We start from the raw sequence: 19,733 nt of genomic DNA on the forward strand, positions 1-19,733 counted from the left end.
CTACTAAACACATGTTCCCATGGTTTCAGTTCCATTATCCGCTCATGCGGTACAGACTTTGGTAATTAACTTCAATTTTTAATGCTTGAAAAGACTTAAATTTACAGTGCAAAACGCTAAAGCTAAAGTTTTTAAAGTTACTCATTGTGTGCATTCATCAGAGACAATTGTTGAGTGATTTTCTGCTTTGATTCGTCTAGTCACTTCGAATGGACGAATCAAAGCAAAGAATCTAAGAGTATTGCTCAACAGTTGCGCAACTGTTGTCTCTGATAAATGCACTGCAATAATGTGTATCATTTATGTATTCACGAGTCTTGATGCCTGAAGTCCAACCTTTGACTCAAATGATACGTCGGATTGTTGGTGGGTATATTTTGAAAAATCGACTGTTGTCCCATCGACAGGTTGCTTGGCAATGGTTGCACGATAGGCAAGGCAGGTGGTAGAGGGACTGTTGTTAAATGCTGAGGAAAAATCGGTGTCGTTGGTTGTGGTTGTCCTGGGTAGTTAAAGAACCTGTACAGTATTTTCGCAGTTTAAAATAAATGAAATATTCATAAATATAAAAAGAGAAAAGTATAATCACCATAAACGATCCCCGACAAAAATTGGTCGCGGTGTGGGAATCCCCAAACTCGAATAGTACTGTTGCGCCAGTAACTCCACATCATTTGTATACTTTCTTTTCCACTTGGTGCGCCTGTTTTGAAACCAAATTTTAATCTGTGGACAAAAAATACAGGAGATTCCTGAAAGGTGAATTCGATGATAGCGAGTAGTATTATACATATACTTCTTGCATTATGTACATAACTAGAAAACCTTAACTCTTTAGGTGTTAGGTAAGTTAAAAACTCTTTCGTCGTTTACTTAGCTTTTATGCATGGTAAAATATTTTTAAACCACCTCAAAAAGATGAAATTACTCATAGTCCGACAGTTTAATATTTTATTTAGTTTTTCATTAAGTTTTCCATTCAGTTGGCAATTGTTCCGAATGCAATTTAAGGATTTCGCGCTATACCCTTACTTGTTAAAAGATGCAAGACCTTAGACGTAAAACGTTACAGTGGTTATGGAAGATGTACTTAAATAAAAAGAAAATTTTACAAATAATCGTAAAGTGAGATAAAGTATGAGTTAGATATTTCTTTGTATTTCGGAATATCGAAACAAAAAAATTGCCCCGGGTGAGGATCGAACTCACGACCTTAAGATTATGAGACTTACGCGCTGCCTACTGCGCTACCGAGGCGGTTGTACAAAGCTATTCCTAGTATAATTAAATAGTTAACTTTGCAAATCAATACTTCTAAGGGTCGTATAAGCAACATTAAATTATTTTTAAAATTCTAACGACATATAATGCATAAAAAATGTTTGAAACACTTCGTGAACACAAGATTTCTCAAAAATCAAGAAATGGTTATTCACATCTTAAGAGGGCATTTTTCGAGAATTTTTTTCGAACAAACGATGCAAGTAAATCAATGTAATGCTTAATAGTAATAACAATCTGAAACTTCGAGATGCAATTAAAATGAATATCCTTGAATTGGTTAAGCCTTTATAATGTAAACAGTAAAATATACTATTCCCTCAAATATTAATAAGAATCACGATTTAAAATAAGTATTCATTGAAAACATGCATCGTGAGGAATTTTTTATATTTATATATCTATTGATTAAATAATTAAAAATTAATTTCCGACAGTAGCTAAATCCATTATTAACAATTGTTGATTGTTGATGCAATTGTGTGGAATTTTGCTGTAATATTAATGTTTCGCGAATAATTTTTTCAATGGATTCAAGTGCCCTCAAATCGACCATCACGCGGTTATCGTTCACCCTTCGCCCTTCTCTTTTTCGTGAGGCACAAACGAAGCGCGCGAGTCGTGGACCACGACCCTCGCATGTAAGGCTTAAAAATAAAGTTAAAAAACTTCAGTGAGTTAAATATCATCGGAATTAGTCAATAGAAGATTGGAAAAGGATATTGTGGACCGATTAGTCGAAGTTCAAAGTGTTTGATTGTAGGTGGTGAATGTTCGTAAGTGTCCAATGAGCGGAGATGTATGATATGACTACTCGAGTGTCAACTGTTCTAAGAAAGCCATACCCCAAGAAAAATTGACCCTACCATGCGATCAATTTTGTAAATAAAGAAACACGAGATCAAACTACAGTCAGGTTCAGGTAAATTAGTTCAATAAGAGATCTCGGGTGAATTTGATGTGCTCTCGACGCCACCTTGACTAATGTTGCTCGAGGAATCATTCAGCACAGTTTTCGCTGCGTATGGAAGTGGATCGAGCCCAACTGCCTGGTGAAAAGCGAAAACGAACGGACACGTGAGGCGACCACGAGGAAAAAATGATCTCGGAATTTTCTGAGAGCAAGCCGGATTCGGAGCATTCGAGCGGTAATATATCCTAATTAAAAAATCGACGCCTCTTCGGGCCGTCGCCTCGGAGCATCCGTCGTCCGGGACGTTTGGTTCTTGTGGCATGCTGGATCGGAGAAACACCAAGAGAAGAAGGGGACTCCCGGGAGCTGGCTCGTTAACTACGAGAAATATTGTGACAGTTATGTCTGCGGCACGACACGTCTCCTTCTTCCCTCTGATCCGTCGTCTGATCGTCCTCCCTTTTGCCATGATCGCGAAAGATAATTATCTGTCTCGTTCGCGGTGCCCATCGCGATATTTCCACCGTTCTGGCAATTACTACCGTTGGCTACGTTGCTTATCCCGTCGCTCGCGACCGAACGGACCAGAGAAATATCTGGGGCGTTATAATAAATTAATTAATTTAAAGCGCGGCCAACAGAACAGCCGCGACACTTGCTACAAAGTAAACGGTCGACTTATGCAACTGCTTTAATCTATTTTACAACTTTGTGCAGTTATCGCGGAGATTACTTAAATCTTTCCCGAAATTACGAGTACCGAGTGCCAGGGTAATATTAGAACCGCGACGAAATCGTTCGAATACATGAAAACATCAGTTAGACCGTGGCTAGAACTTATTGTTAGTGGCAGCTACTGACATTCTTGTTGGGAGCTTTGTGGCTTCGAGCATGGGTAGTATTTCGTGGTTCGCTCGGAAAGAGCTTGTTGGAAGGGAGGAAACAAGTCTGCTGCTGATTTTGACGAAATTCGGCACAAATATTTATTCATGTTTTATGTCTCAGTTCTATTATTTCTAAATACTTGTAAATTAGTAGGAAAGCAAATTTTACATGGCAAAGTTTTCTCTCCTGTTGTAACATTAACCCTTTAACGTCGAGCTCCTTTTTGTCAGGTAGAAACAAGAATTTTCTTCACAAAATTATTATAACATTTTTGACAAATGACACAGATAATTAATTTTGCCCATCTCCGAGCCGAGAGTTAATTAAAGATTTCTGTGAAAGAAAGAAGAAATCGTTTTGTTCTGTTATTCTTTCTCTGGCAGCGAGAAGAAAGGGCGTACAAGTGCTAATTGGTCCTAAAGGGCGACCTTCGCCTCATGGCGCCACGATGTGGCGCCTAGACATATGGTGGCCCCCAGAAATCATAATTCAGAAGGCAGTTGATTTTGAGGAACTCGGGGTACATGGAACTTAAACTATTTCAGGTGGCGAAGCCTGCGGAAGTCGCAGCGAACGTTATCAAAATTTATTGTGTCGAGTGCACCTTGGTCGAGACGACTTCCGCAGAATGTGTTTCCCTTCAATTTTCAACTTCCCCATCCTGAACATCTTTAACCATCTTTAACCATCGTATCACAGTGTCAGAGTATCACTTTCGCGTCGAGGATGAATAACGATGAGTACATAACATAATGTATACCTGAGTTTCAGTAAGTTTCAAATTCTTGCTGAGCTGCAACCTTTTCGCTACGCTCAGGTATTTGTTCCTCTCGAATTCCGCTTCCAACGACTTAATTTGTGCGGCGGTGAACGCCGTGCGGGGTCTCTTCTTCCTTTCGTCATCGCTAATCGCGCCGACGGTTTTTTCTTGAACGTCTCTGTCCGCACCTGTCATGGAGTTGGCACCGCTACTGCTGGTGCATGCTTCTGCAACATCGTTTGGAAAAGTGGTAACTAGAGTTTCGACGTAATACATTTATAATATACTAGCTGCACCACGCGGTTTCACCCGTGTGAAATACTATTTTGTAAGAGACACGTTGTAAGAGTTACGTATTTTGTAAGCTTTTAAAAATTAAAAGTGGCGAATTGAGTAACGGATTTTACAGTGTGGGCTTTTAGACGAAAAAGGTTGAGAAACATTGCTATTAATAAGGGGTCTCCAATCTACGAGCATATCAATTTAGCCCACTATAGTGTATTTTAATTAAAATTTGTAACATTTACAATGTAAAGTATATTATCTATCTATTTATTGATAATTATATATCTATATATAGATAATGTTGGATCAATATTCATGTTTTCTTTACATGTTCGTGTACACCATAAATGTATAAAATCCACAGTCTAGAGATAACTCTTGTTACGCGTCCACTGGGGACTGATGATTAAAAAACGTTTTCTTATCATGTAATTATCAAATAATTGCGGTCATGTTACTTTTCCGCGATTAAATGTAATGAAACCGCGTTGTAATTAAATGAGCAGTAATAACACGTGTGTCACAAGAGATTAACGTAATCGAGCCTTAAAATCTTTGTAAAACTGTTTTTATACAATTTTACTTTGTCCCAATAGTTTTAAATTGTAAATTCGTTAACAAATTTTGTTTTGGACTTATCAACTTAGCATAGAAAAAAAATTCTTCTAACCGTTTAAATCGAGGGATATCTAAAGGAAGGGGCAGTCATTAATCGCGAGCGTGTTTCGTACGTCCGTAGCGCGACTGTTTTTTTTTCGTTTTTAATTGCTTTTAAACGAGATCGATCCGAACAACGACTCGTTCAGACCCGACGAGGCCCAATTACCCCCGTGAAATTTTCCTCCTCATCAATCTCGGAACCTTTTTGCCCCGTCGAAGTTGTTTATATTTATATTTATCCCGAGTGTACAAGCGGAGCGTACAAGACATCGCGCCTCGCTGGTGAGGAATGTCTTCGGGGTCTCTTTTAGTCGACTGGTAACAGAACCGCGCTCTAAGCTCCGGGGATCATCTTCTAATTATCTGCCCATTACTCATCCGACGAAAAACCGTGGCACCGCGACGCCTCGACTACTGGATATATGTCTGCCACTTCGGGGAGAAAAAAAAAAGGACACAGCGAAGCTATATTATACCTTTCACGAAATCCGAATAGCCGTATGGTTGTATCACCTTCGTGAGAACAATTTCAATTGAAAACACTTCACCGACTGACAGCCTATTAATAGGCATTTTGCTAAGACAACTAATGCTTTGTTATCTGTTATTAAGATAATGTTTAATACTCTCATCATTATATGAGTACCATTCAGTGTTCGATTAAACATTAATAACAATCACGGTTCAGAATAAGTATCCATTCGAGACATTAATCGTGAGAAATTTGTCAATATTCTAATATCTATCGATTGCACCAACTAAATATTAATTTCTGTCAATAGTTACATTAATTGCTAACAATACTTATTATTTAAACAATGATGGGGAATACGATTTTGCTGTGACATAAATGTTTCACGAATTATTGTCTCTATGTTTTCAACGAGCCTTAGTTTGGTTTGGTTAGTTTTAAGACATGTTTCTAAGTTAGTTTTAAGGCATGCGTGTACGAGTCTCTGTCCTCTATCAAATAATTATTAATCATTTGTTCCATTCTTTTGTTTATTCGTAGGTCGTATAATTAACTCTTAATTAGTTAAGCATTCATAAATACAACCTATTCTTCTTTAGAAGGCGTAAGCTGGACACATTAATTTTGATTATTTTTACTTGCAAAAAAACTGTGCATGCTCTTAAAAACTAAATAAATCTGCGTACAAAAGACTTTATAAAACTTTCTTATAGATTAAGAAAAAATCCTCAAAAAGAACTCAAAATTGACGCCTATACTAAAATACTTTTGCATAGCACTGTACATATCTAAATAAAATAAAAAATGTTGAGTTTCGTCCCCAACTGTAGAACTATCCGTCAAACCTGAAGAAAGCATCGCTGATTTTAGCACCAATAAATCGATGGTTGAAGCTTCCTTGTTCAGAAGGAGAATAGATCGAATCGAGCGAACCTCGGGTTTGAGGGGGCAATAAATATCTCTAAAAAAGTATTTGCGTCGCGGTTACGGGGACCGCGTAGTGTCATTTACCGGCTACTAATTGTCAGATGGCGACGTAATTGTCGCGTTTCTCGCGCGTTTTTCTCTTCAGTCTTCTCTTCAGCCCGTACTACCGACGTCGTCGGCTAAAACCGTACCGCCTCTATTTCACTCGACGTGGGCACCACGTTGCGCGACGCGCACGTTTCTGCACGTGTAAATTCAGGAAAGATTCCAACTCCGACGCCTGAATATCAGTGTGCACGGATAATAATATCAAATTGTTCTACGTGTTGCACATGTTTACGTTTCATTGCGTAAACAGTAGTGTGGAACAATGGTGGCTGAACCTTATCGTCAGTGAGGGGTGAAAATTTATTTGGAAAAATGAAGAATATGTGTCATATGAACATTTATATGACCATTAAATTTATATGGAATAACATTGAATTTGCAAGTACGTAAATTACACTATTATTGTACAGAGTTATTTGAGCCGTTTATTTCACAAATCGATGAACTCCATAAAACAAAAAGTTGAGAAATGCGATGTGATAATGTTTGTCGTTTAATGGTGTTAATCTATAGTGTTCATGAAAGTTATTACAAATATAAAAAGTTATGACTACATCAAGTGCTCTGACACTATAATTTAAGATTTTTCAAAAAGTTTGTTGACAAAGTGAAATGATATTTATTGATTTACTTTTAGTATGAAACAAATAAGTTAGTGTTCATCAAGTCAGAACTCATGAATCATTTGGAATTCGCTAGGTTCCAAACGGTTCAGCTACGCTGATCGTCGTTCTGAACTCGTTCACGTTGATGAACTGGGAACTATCATCATATATCTCACATATTATACAAAGTGGCTCCATAAGGGTGACGGCTAAACAGTTAATGGATTTTGCAATTTTAAGACCATGCTATATTTCATTGCAGAAAATTGTCTACCGGACAGACAATTTTGCAATATTAATCATTTTCTATAAAATACAATTGATAACGTTGAATTATCTAATTGAATTGGATAATTCAAACTTTTTAATTACTTCAATTGCTGATTACTGTTATCATGAACGTAATTAGATTCATGATAACAGTAACTAGCGAATGAATTATTTGAAAAGTTTGAGTTATTTAATTGAATTAATACATAATTGAAGTACGATTGGGTAACCGAATTGGGTAGACAATTAAATTACAGTATAATTCGATAAGTACAACTGTGATTATCGAAAAATGTTGGATACCATTCTATAAGAGACAATTTCGAATCAATTCTCAAACACTCAATGATAGCACACTCGTGCTGTCTGTTTATCCAGAGGTGTGCATTTTCACCGCTTTAAATTGTGAATTCTTATCCAGTATTTTTTCCCAAGACAAAAGAAAGAAAATAAGTCCGAGTTCCTCGGGGCATCGACGTTAAATTCTTTGCCGGAAGCGTCCGAACGAACGGAAGAGGAAAATATTTTCGGAGGGTGCCGCCACCCCCCCCCCCTCCCGTTCCCTCGCACGGCTCATTTGTCGTCGACTTTCTGACTCGGTTGCATTGACGGACGAGCTCCGCGAAGAAAGAAGAAGAAAGGGTTAGACCGTGGAAGAAGAGGACGCGGACGGGACAAAAAGGACGCCGAGACGTCCGTGAAGCACGCCCGTCGCTGAAGGAGCGCCGCGAAGCGTCGCCGAAATAGAACACCACGCCCTCTAGTTTACCTAATTGCCGCGAGCCGCGGTGAACTTGTCTCCTAATTATTCGGTGATGAATGGCGGGAGCACGAGTAGAAATGCGCGATAAACCGTGGCTAATTTTCATTCGTTCGGCGTTGCACGATTTCACGCGCGCGGGCCAACACCGTCGGGACAATTAATTCGCGCGCGAGCCGTGCCGATTGGTCAACCCGTGCCACGGAGACAGACAGATGGCCAGGCCCTTTGTTATGATCTAGAATTAGCTGTGCAGTAGCACCGACGCGGTTAAGAAGAGACTTGAACGGAACGGTGTCGATATTTCAACATCCGCAACTGATTGTAAAAAGAAGAAGCTGGACTGCTTCGCATCGCGGAACACGATGTTGCAAGATTCCTGTCATCGAGGAGGTCGATGTTGCGCGCAAAATCGAACGCTATGGAATTGGTTACAGTTGAGTTTAGATGACTACTGGTATGATTTATTAGTACAATGAGAATGCAGGCTGTTTATCGTAACCAATGATGGCCATTCCAATGCACTCATACGAACAAATTTTGCATATTGTTATCCTTCTATAATTACTGCAATTATAATAATAAGCAACAATTAATGGCTATCTGTTAGGAAATGAGGTCCGATAAATAATCCTTAGGTTGCAATTTACTTTTAAGTACTTTTATTGTGTTGGAATTGGCATTCCTTCCTCAAGCTCTTTCTGAAGGGAACTGAACCACTAAACGAAAACGTACAGAGTGACTAAATTCGCATGTGTGCGTGGCCCTGTCGTCTTTTACATAAACAGGGTGACCCATTCGAAGTACACACTGGAAGAAACAGTATCTCCTTTCTCACGAGATTAATTTCTCTAATAGATTTCAATGAAAAATCTAACATTATCAATCTTCATGTATACAGAATGTCTCAGAATTAATGTAAGAACCGGAAATAAAGGGTAGCTGAAACGATTCTGAACCACAATTTCCTTTGGAGAAATATCAGATGGTGATTCGTTTTTGAATTATTAACGAAAATCATTGACCAATCACAGCGCCCGAGTTGCGCGCGTTCAGCTGGCTACGCCGCTACTTAGCATAAGCTCTCGCGGCTAAGCGCGCGCTAATCGGGGTCTGTGTTTGATCGATGATTTTCGTTAATAATTCAAAAACGAAGCCTTCACCGACTTGTTTGCAAAGGATTCCCAGTTCTTAGAGGAGTTCTGGGACACCCTGTAGATTCATTATAACGGAGACCAGGTCGAGAACCTAGAAGGTTGATAATTTAACATATAGTAACAAAATAACGATTAAAGATTTCTACTTAAACTAAAATAATAAATGATTGACTATACAGGCACAGACCTACATATAAACAAAAACATTACGTGAACTGCCATTTTATACTGCACTGCACATAAGCAATTATCATTTTTCCATTGAATTATGTTTACTAAACCATAAGTAACTCAAAGGACATGCAGAATGTGTTTTTCAGAGGAGTTGACGAAGATTAATATGAACAATTGCTGCGTGGAAGAGAACGTTCAACGCGCGTCAAGATATTATTTTCATTCACTCAGCGTGCGCGAAGGTGCGCGAATTTATGGTCCGCGCGCGATAAACAGAATCATGCAGAAAACAAACAGCTCATTAGAAGTCGGAAAGCTGAATTCGTTTAAAAGGACAGCATCTTTTGGAGGGGTTTACTCGCTCGCGACGTTGCTTCTCTCAAAGATTTACGAGTCGCGTTGACGGCTTTGTAGTTGGACGGGACGTCCCACATATCTCAAGTCCGAGCGCACGGCGCAAACGAGAATTGTCCTTTCCTTAGATCTCGAATTTATCGCGGCGACCATTATGCCGTGTAAATCACGCGAGCCAGGGATCCTTGGTGGAAATTAGTCGTCGAGGAACTCGGCTATCCCAGCGGAATGAAATTAAGTTGCGCGGAGTCGTCGATCAGCAAACGACTATCGAGCTGTTCGTAAATCGCAAACTGTCAGCGTGTTATAACGTTCATCTTGCAACGTGCTAATTTCATCAACTTTCGATTTTGTTTTCCTCTCTTGCTGTAATTGTAGCCGATTCGATGGTTTTTTTTAGATTCTAGAGCATTCGTGGATTAGCTCGCGAAATTGTTTCGATATTGTGATAACGCGCCTCCCCATACCCAAGAATAAAGAGTCAAACATGAACACGAATCGTAAAGGTGCTGGATTAGTCGTGTAGGAAAAGCTGTCGACTATGGATCCGAATATCGTGGGTTCGAATTTCCCTGCCTTGGCTTATTTTCGTAGAGATTTCTACAAAAAAATGGGGGCTCGTCCGAGATGAGGGGGTTACGGTTTACAATCGGAAGTTGTACAGTAGCAGTCAGCATTGTTGTCACAATCATTTCTCGATTATTGCGAATGTATGTGTAGATAAACGTATTGATTTATTATAGACACGTGTAAGAGAGCATTAAGACTGTACTTTTCGAAACAACTACGTTAACCCCCTATGGGCTCGTGTAACTTTCATGTCAAAAACAATATTCCAATCACGAAAAGTACTCTATTACAGACAAAATGAATAAAGTCATTTACAATTAAATGACTTTACCTAATTCTAATATCCTACGGTCGTGAATGAAAAGTCTAGTGGCATCCTTGTCAAAAAAGATTTCAGTTTACTAATCGCGGTCGGCGATAAAATAGCCAAGCAACGCTTTTCTTCCGACTTGATTTACAAATTTTCAGATTTCAAATTGAAAACGTAGTTTTATCAAAATGAAACATAGCCTATGTTACTCAGGGATAGTGTAGCTTTCTATTACTGAAAACTTTGTTAAAAACGGGTCGATAGTTCCGGGAACTACCCATAACATACAAACAAACAAACTTTACCTCTTTGTAATATTAGTACAGATTGCTCCAACATATCAGAAGAAATTGGCTCGGAAAATATTTGTTCCGTTAATAAAAAGAACCCAGTTCGCTAGTCGGACTTTCTTTGACCCTCCCTCTGTGCGAATGCTCGTAAAGCTACTAAAATTCTCGTGCCGCGAAGAGTTAACGATCCTCCGTTGCGTTCAAAGAAGCGAAATCAAATGTACCAACGCGCAAGATGTCGCAGAATGGTTCGCGGTCCTTGGTGTCTTTTTTCATTCTGTGGCTAGGTACCGCGCGAACGCACATTTTGCTGCATTTCCATGGCAGAATTAGCAGGAGACAGATAAATAGTGGACGAGAAGCAGGAACATTGAGTGGGCGTGGACCCTACAGGAAGTAATGGATCAAACTCACGGGGCCAACGGTCCTCCGCGCGAACTTACCAATTCGTTGCCACGCGAGGCAATCGGCCTCGACTCTGTAACAATTACTCCCGTTCACGTCCGCGTTGGTAACAATATGCGAATTAAGTGGAGACGATTACTCTTTATTACGCACTATGTAACAAACGCTTTCATCGAAAAGCTCAAAGTGTTCTTCAGTTTTCCGCGTTTAAATGAAAATATTGGGTTGTCTAGGAAACTCGTGGCGATTTTTAGGAAGAATTCAAAGGCAGTTGAATTTTTATATACAGGGTGACACATCTAACACAGGCTACCTGAATATTTCTTTTAGTTATATGCTGCAACAATCATTCTTTTCCAACTTCTATTTTCATTTGGGGGATTTCATGGTCATCGATTTTTTTTCACTGAAAAATATATATATATCTTTTCCTATTGTATTATATAGCTAGCATTAAAACACGTTCAAATGTGTGTAATTAATAATATGATCTTGAAATGATATTTTACTGGAAACATTGAACGGAATGACGTGCGAGAATCTATAAATGTAAACAAACATTTTTTTTTGGGGACATTTAAACGAGTTGTTTATAACAAATAAGTAACAACACGAGAGGACAAGAAGAACAGAATAGTTAGTACTTCAGACAATGTACCGCTGAGCAAAGCCACCATTTCGAGCATCTACTGTAACATGTATTACAAAGATAATTTAGTGGAAAGTGAGTGATTGAACATGATAACGCATCTAATCTCTTAAGAGTCATTCGTGAAGCGATAATAATCATATTTGTTTACATTTACAGGGTCCCGATCGTCGTGACGTTGTAGAAGTTTACGATTTTTAATAAACATCCATCTTAAGTTTCAGTTCAATTTTCTGAGTAAAATATCGTTGGACTGATACTTTTTTGCTTTTCATTTCAATTCATTTCGTTTCATTTTATATTGAAATAAATTAATTTAATTACATAACTGCCTAAATTATTTCGTTCTATTTCTTCTTTTTTTGTTTTTTACTCCGTTTTTCATACAAAGAGCCTTGATTCGATTTATACGCTATTCTGAGGAATCAGTATTCGGTTCATGCGAGTCAAGTGATTCGTTTCTGAGAGACAAAATGGCGCGTTTAGCAATAGACGACGCTCTTTGCAGATCGAAGTCTGTAATAGTGCCCTTCTGAATATTATTGGTGAATTATTATTTCCGTTAAAAAACAATTCATAATACCATCGATCGTGAATAAATTGAAATCACGCTCGATTTAAATATGTATTTGCACATATGTCAACAGAACAATTTTTGCAAAAAAGTGTCCCTACAGTCATTAATCAAATGGTTTAACGAAACATAAAGATATTGCAGAGAATGTTCAATAAATAATAAATAATTTTATTATTTGTCGTTGAGGAATTCAAACAAATTCCAAGCTTCTGTCTTTGTCTGTTCACCTGATGTACCATAATTAACTAAGTAACTTGAAAAGACAAACACAAGTGCGAGACACTTGTATAATGTCAAAGTTCTGCAGTCTGGCGTTGCAAAACAATGTCTGTCGGTAAATTTAGTAACATAATAAATGTTATTTCGTTTTATTTGTTACAACGTTCTGACATTTTCTCCAAACAAAAGAAATACTTTGCGAACTTCCTTCTCGTACGTATTTTGCGAACGTTAATCTGTTATTTTTGTCATTGCTCTATTATTCAGAGTAAATAGTATTAAGAAATGCAATTAAACTCACCATAACACATCTCTGGTTCAGGAGTGGTGGAACAAACGATATCAGAATCGTCGAATTCGGCTTCCTCTGCCATGGACATGGAGGAATCTGGCGCTACCAGCTTCCATCCCTCAGAGTCGTTCGCTGTTAAAATAATTAACGTCGTAAGAAAAACTTAAAATAAAAAATTTACATTACGAAGCAAACAATAAATTGAAATGGAAGAATTAGATACCATCTTGATGATATTAAAATTCTTGAAACATAAGGACAATTTCTAAAAGAACAGTCTTTACTCGGGAAACATTACCGGAATTCAAATTCTAATTTAAATAGAAGCAAACAAGGAAATTAAAATGAAAGCATTCGACACCATTTAGATCATATTATAATAAAATTGTTGAAACGTAAAGACAGAATTTCTATGAGGGCAATTTAAAAAAAATATAATTAAACAGAAATTTAAGTTTACTGTAGAATCAGTGCTACGACTCCAATTGAAATATTCGTTAAACGAATGATGAGAGAATAATTCATCTTTTATTCGTTGTTCGTACTGGTTATTTACACAACATATCATCTTTGATACATTGTGTCTAACGCGGGTACTCACATTCGTGTCCGTGTAAATAAATTTCAGTCCGAGCGGGCGAACGGGCCTCGTTATCCGCGCTTTTCTTGCTCGGCGCTAAAAGGCTCTCGATACTGAACGAGCATAGTTTCGTGCCCTCGGCCAACTCGCGCGATTCTTTGGTCAGATCATACGTTTTTGCGCGTTCCTCTGACATCCTAAATTCCCCAACGGTGTTTCACTGTCGTCTAGATCTTATCACCATTCGGTAGTCCGATCGATGCGGCGATCGAACGATTAGATATCTCCAACGCGATGTATCTCTTCACATTCAACAAGCTCAATTAGTGAAATGAGTTTATCAACTTGTCTACGATAGCAGTGCCTCGAGTATCTACGATTCACTTCACATTCCGTGATTATCACTGTCGTGTCACAAAACACTGATGTCCTGGGTCAAAGTGCTGATCATCCATCGAAAGGATAGAGGATTCGAAGATCGATGATTAAAGATCGATTCAGGGGATCGATATACGCGTACTCAGCGATCCGTTCGCGGGAATAGAGTCGAAACCAGCGACTGTTTGTCAGAGTTGCCCGCGATGTCCAACAATATTCTTTTTTGGCAGCCAAGTGAAATTCTTCGGTTCCCGAGGCGGTATCGAAAAGCCACGTGCTCACGACGTCATCCCTTGGATGGCCAATGACGCGAGAGTTTGGGCGGTCCTTGGCAAGCACGTGCGTTTCTCGAAGGAGCCCCTAATGATCTCGTACAGCGCGACGGTAGCAGTCACTAAACGGTGGTAATGAGGTATCCATAAATTTCTGTCACCGCCATGAAACGCTATTTAATAATTGCCTCGACAGCAACCAGCCCGAGATTTCAAATCAACTTTCCAGCTGTTGCGCGCCGAAACGAATCGAATTTATGCCGACTACCTGATCTTTCCACGCTCGATTCCAACTTGACGAGGACGATCAATTTTTCTCGTTTAGTTAACCTCTTGAGGTACGAATTTTAAGTGAATTTTTATTTTGAAGTTATGAGAAGACATGGTAACGTCTCCGACCAAGATCGAACGCTACCAAGTCTCTTAATCCTCGAATCCAAATGGCCGATTTCAGAAGTGCGTAGGTACCAAAAGAAATGATTTTTTGTTACATTCTTTATTTCTTCCTTTCTGGCTTCGTTCGTGTCTCCGCGATAAATTTCAGCAAAAATACTTCTTTTGGCGCGACGAGAGTGAAATTTCAGTATTGCGCACGCACAGGATGACGGAAATACACCAGATGAACGTTAAAGAAAATTAAATGTACTTATTTTCCTTTTTAATTGGATTATTTAAGTTTAAGCGATGTTTACTTTTTTCCAATGGCCACGGTTAGCCCATGTATTTCTTACTACCATGAATTCACGAATCATCGCTGGTCAAGTATTGCAACGATGCGAATAAATTAGAAATAAATCAATACAAATAAAATAATCTCTTACTATTTTCAGTATCCTCCAAAAAAAAAAAAAAAAAAAAAAAAAAAATACTATTTCAAAAACACATTGCACAGAATAAAATACGCTGTCTTCGTAGCTACAAAATAGACTTTTTGGACGCTTGCTATTTCCAATAATATTTTAGCCAGCTTTGCATCGGTATATTATTAGAGCTCATTTGACTGTCAGCATCGCTCGAATTCCTATGGATTCATATAAAATCGTACGACGCGCGAAATTTGTCGGTTCCATTACGCCATTACGGTCGGCGGGCGCACAATCGATCATAAGTTTAATGAGATTATTAGACGCATAATCGCGTGTATTAACGCGACGTTGATAGGGACGACAGAGTGATACAAGAACTGTTGACAGATGTGGAACTTGGCTGGGATTATGCGAACCAGCAAAATACACTGCAGAAATTTGTTTCCAAAGCCACTGGTAGCCAAGTCGCGATTCTTCCGTATAAATCAGATCTGGGAACGTCGGTGGTAACAATCCCTCGACGGACAAGTTCCAATTAAAATTTATTTATGCACGTCGCGGTTGATTTACGATATGGCTCTCTATTTTCTTCATAATCGAGATATAGCAAGAAGAAATCTGAACTAATCGCGTACTTTAGTCTGAAAAACTGATTTTATTATTTATCAACTCCTATATGTTGACACGTACAGGGTGGAGCAATAACTTTATCGGAGATTTGGAGATGTGGAGACCCTAACTGGGACGCTCTGTATAATAAAAAAAACTTTTCAAATTGTCAACTTTTCAAAGTGATTAGTTTCGCTCCTAACTGTACATTCATCGAATAATAAATACAGTCAAAGGGTAAAATGAAACGACGAATTGCATGGATTTGAGAGCAAGGACAGCGATAGTCCTGAACAAGGTATGTAGATAGGCTGTTGAAAGGACCAAATAGGGTGTGTCTATGAGATCACGTTACTCGGACACTCCTCTCGCAGGTTCTGCAATATGTTACATTGCCAGAAAACCGAAACCTTCGAAGGAATGAGTCGGCCAAAATGTTTGTCAATTTTACGCTTAATTGGTGCCGCGATCGACAGTTCTTAAGGTGGGAGGGGTGTAAATTATCGGTTCCTGTGGACGTGTCAACCGCAAAACACGACGACCGAAACAGTTACCTCGCCTTGAACATATTTTCGGAGTCGTGTTTCGTCAGACGAAAAATCACGGCGTCGCGTCGCGACACGTCGTGTTCACACCGTTGTAATAAACCATCTCGCATCGACTTGCTTAGTGGCTGCCATTGATTAATAGGGAATTCTCACTAGGAACTTAGAATACAGTATTTAACTAATCGCTATTTTAGTGGGAATTCCCTCTTACTCCAATCCTTCTAGGGAAGGATGAAACAAAAGAATCAAAATTTGTGCAATTTTTTTTCATATATTTATTCATATATTAACAGAATAAAGGCCCTCTGTTCGGTGCATTTCGCCTTTTATTATAAAATAAAACATAATATATTTGCTATGCTCATTACAATCCTTGTTACCATTCATGGTCATATACAGTTATTACTTTGTATAGAATATTATAGTAAAATAATTTTTAAGGGAATCTAAACATAAATTAATTGAAAGTCTTCAATAAATCTGACACTCATCTAGAGATATTAGGATATATAATATATTCGAAACATCGAAACACTTTACGATGCAACTTTATATGTCACAACGCAGCTAGAGGACTGCGTTTGGTCCGTATATCACTTGTAACTTGTTAAAAGAAAAGTTATCAGATTGAGAGGGTGATATAGAACTGCATAATATTACTAATTTCTTTACTGTATATTCAACGCGAATAAACAGTTCCTCGTACATAAAATATTTTGTTCATTGATTAAATGTAACATGTACTAAAACCGATGAAACTATCGTTGATCGCATCATAATACGCAACGCTTGATTTCGCTACAATGAAACAGAATTATGTAAAAGCTTAATAAAATATATTATTAATTAAAGGTAGTATAACCGTTGCGCTTTAAATATTTTCGTTTGTGAAACAACTGAACTTATCGGAACTCGAACGCCTTGGTAATCTACATTTGTTGCGTTGAATTACCATTCCACGTGTTATTTTCATCATTATCATCCCCACCTGAATGAAGTTTATGTATATTCCCCTCCGTTTTGATGGTTGTCCCCCCTTGATTACCCAAATATCTTCTGACCAAACTAAATACCACAAATAACATTATAATAAACCCTATATTTGTATTTCATTGATGTGAAACATCTAAGACCTACCCTGATGAGTTAGCAACATTTTGAACGTTTGGTATGAGTGCTCCATCCGAACTATTTGCAGTGTCTCTGCTTTCAGCAGAGCTGCTCTGTTGTCTCTGGGCGTTTCTCTGTGTACCACCTGAGAAGTAACCTAATAGATAATTGTAAACACCCTTGATAGGTGCAAAAAAGGACCATATCAATCGTGACAAAAAACCAACATCTTGAGTTGTGGTTACGGCTGCAGTAGCATTAGACTGAAATCAAAGATTAGGATAATGAAAAATTAATATGCGATTAAAATAAAGACATATCTTTAGAGTGTGAATTTCAATTACATTTTTCTTAGGCAGAATTAAAATCACAGCGGTAGGAACTAGTTCCAATTCTAAAAGAGTTTTATCATCTTCTTCCTGCGTTAAATCTCTTCTAGGGAATGATATAGACATTGCGAACTGGCGGAACGGTAAATCAATGTTCTGGACGACGTACGCACGCAAATCACGTAAAGTACTCGTTGGTTCAAACTGTCCCATATGAGGACTGCCAGATGGCAATCTAAATTGAATTCGAGTTATAGTTGCATCGTTCACCATAGGAATATATGGTTTAGGCAGTTCCTGACTCTGATTTTTTTGCATTTGTTGCTGCAATCAATAAAAACAAAATTTGTTGGTACATGAAATTACATAACTCTAGCAATTGCGTTTATTAGAAAGAGACTATACAAACCTGCAGAACCATTTCTTTTTGCTTCCGTTCTAGTTTATCCTGAGCAATTTGTTGTCTAACTTTTTCTCTAGCTGCTGCATCGGCAGCTTTCTCTCTCATTTTCTCCTCGTGAGCTTGTTTCATCTCTAAATCATATTGCTTTTGTCTCATTTTTTGCACATCGCGACCAGTTTTGCGACGCTCTATTTCTCTTTGTCTCTCCTTCTGTTCCTCTTCTTCGATACGTTGCTTTCGTTGCAACTCAATTAACTGTTTAGCTCTTTCCACTTTTTCCTAAAAGTACACAATAGTTTCATATTTTTTTCGATAACATGAACCCTAGAATAAAGAAGTAAGAAACCTCTGTTGTAAACATACTTCTGGTGTCAATTCTTTGGTGTCCTCAACCTTTGTCTCGGTGCTTATTTTTGCTGTATCCATGGGTTTCAAACTAGCAGAAGCTTCTACCTTTGTACTGCTTGTAGCAACATTATTGCTCGCATTTTCTGATGTCTGTGCCACCAATGTTTCTCCACTTGATTTAGCTATGTTATCGCTTTCATGGCGTATGTTTGCATTTGTATTTATATTTGAGTTATTAGAAGCACTACTGTCGACAGCAGCTTTCTTCTCTGCATCTATTAAACTGTTAGAAGAGTTTTTATCCTTTCCTGCTTTTGTTAAAACTAAATCAATTTTAGTTAACAAATCAGCTACTACTGCTGTGCCAGCAATAATTTCCAATGGTGTACCATTTTCACCAATAAAGAATAGAGATGGAACAGGTACCAATTGATCTTATCATACCATTCAGGAAAGTATAAAATTCAAATGAAATTTAAGAGATGCTTTTTTTTAATAAACCATCTATGATAGAACATTAATTATTTGTTATACAGGTTTTATAGTTTAAATAATGTTAGCGCTAGACTAATTATTCCTAGATTAATTACTGAAATAGCTTTGTTTTTCTATTAGTTCTACTATGTAGGCTTAAGTAACTACCAGCATGTTACAAAAAAGGATACAAATTTGGGCAAAGAACCTATAGGTCTCGGATCCACTTTCCAATCGAATTGCTACAAAGTTTTCATGTTCCAAACGATAAGAAACTTCTGTATTATTAATTGCTTGGGCAAACTCTGCTGATGTGTCATCTTTTCCTGTGAATAAGTTGCGATACAGTTCGACTTATGTTTATTATGTACATAAAATACAAATGTCACAATTCAATATATAAGTAACTATAAAGATATAAATGCAATTTCAAATGGAGATACAAGTTGGTGTCCTTAGAAACTAAGTAAGAACAAAATGAACAATAGCTTAACCTAACATTATAAATACGTACCTTCAATAAAAACGACGAAAATTGCTTTCTTAGATCTTGACGTTGCAACTGCTTCATTGATACTACCTTCGAACCACTTCATCTTTTTGGGAAATCAAAAATATTTACGTTCTAATGTGCTATCAATCAGTAATGACGTAATGAAAAAAGTAGTTTAATCACTAGAAATTTTCTGTGTAACTTGACGTTTCAAAACTGGGTAAGATTTGGTTAGGTAACTTTGGACAGTATCTATGAATTTATCGTAGCCAGCGATCGCAGTGTGCACTTGTATATTGTTGAATAAATTATTACCGATCCGATTACTTTCACTTTAAGTTATTTAAATGCACAGTGAAAATAATACAATAATCATCATCTGTAGGATCTTATCTAAATTGATATCACTAATTGATGCGCAATTCTACTCAGTATCATATAGTACACCAAATTTGTTACT

The 19,733-nt window shown here is 37.8% G+C and overlaps 2 protein-coding genes and 1 non-coding gene across 3 annotated transcripts; all 3 read right to left on the reverse strand.

The window, feature by feature from the left end:
- Positions 1-64: 64 nt before the first annotated feature.
- On the reverse strand, positions 65-14,078 carry LOC128891654 (homeobox protein ceh-19-like). Its single transcript, XM_054151312.1, has 5 exons — positions 13,525-14,078; positions 12,933-13,055; positions 3,840-4,066; positions 590-726; positions 65-519 (listed from the first exon to the last, which is right to left on the reverse strand). Exons 1-5 carry the CDS (start codon positions 13,697-13,699, stop codon positions 309-311), a joined length of 873 nt encoding a protein of 290 aa, XP_054007287.1. The 5' UTR covers positions 13,700-14,078; the 3' UTR covers positions 65-308.
- Positions 1,185-1,257, reverse strand: Trnam-cau (transfer RNA methionine (anticodon CAU)). The gene has a single exon. It is a non-coding gene; the product is annotated as a tRNA-Met (tRNA).
- Positions 14,079-16,373: 2,295 nt separating the features above from the next.
- LOC128891640 (UBX domain-containing protein 4) lies at positions 16,374-19,687 on the reverse strand. Its single transcript, XM_054151287.1, has 7 exons — positions 19,295-19,687; positions 18,972-19,106; positions 18,322-18,740; positions 17,965-18,237; positions 17,571-17,879; positions 17,254-17,489; positions 16,374-17,181 (listed from the first exon to the last, which is right to left on the reverse strand). The coding sequence occupies exons 1-7, from the start codon at positions 19,374-19,376 to the stop codon at positions 17,046-17,048; spliced, it is 1,590 nt and encodes a 529-aa protein (XP_054007262.1). The 5' UTR covers positions 19,377-19,687; the 3' UTR covers positions 16,374-17,045.
- Positions 19,688-19,733: the final 46 nt, after the last annotated feature.

Source organism: Hylaeus anthracinus, unplaced genomic scaffold (assembly GCF_026225885.1).
Source record: "Hylaeus anthracinus isolate JK02 unplaced genomic scaffold, UHH_iyHylAnth1.0_haploid 12002, whole genome shotgun sequence".
NCBI classification, from domain to species: domain Eukaryota; kingdom Metazoa; phylum Arthropoda; class Insecta; order Hymenoptera; family Colletidae; genus Hylaeus; species Hylaeus anthracinus.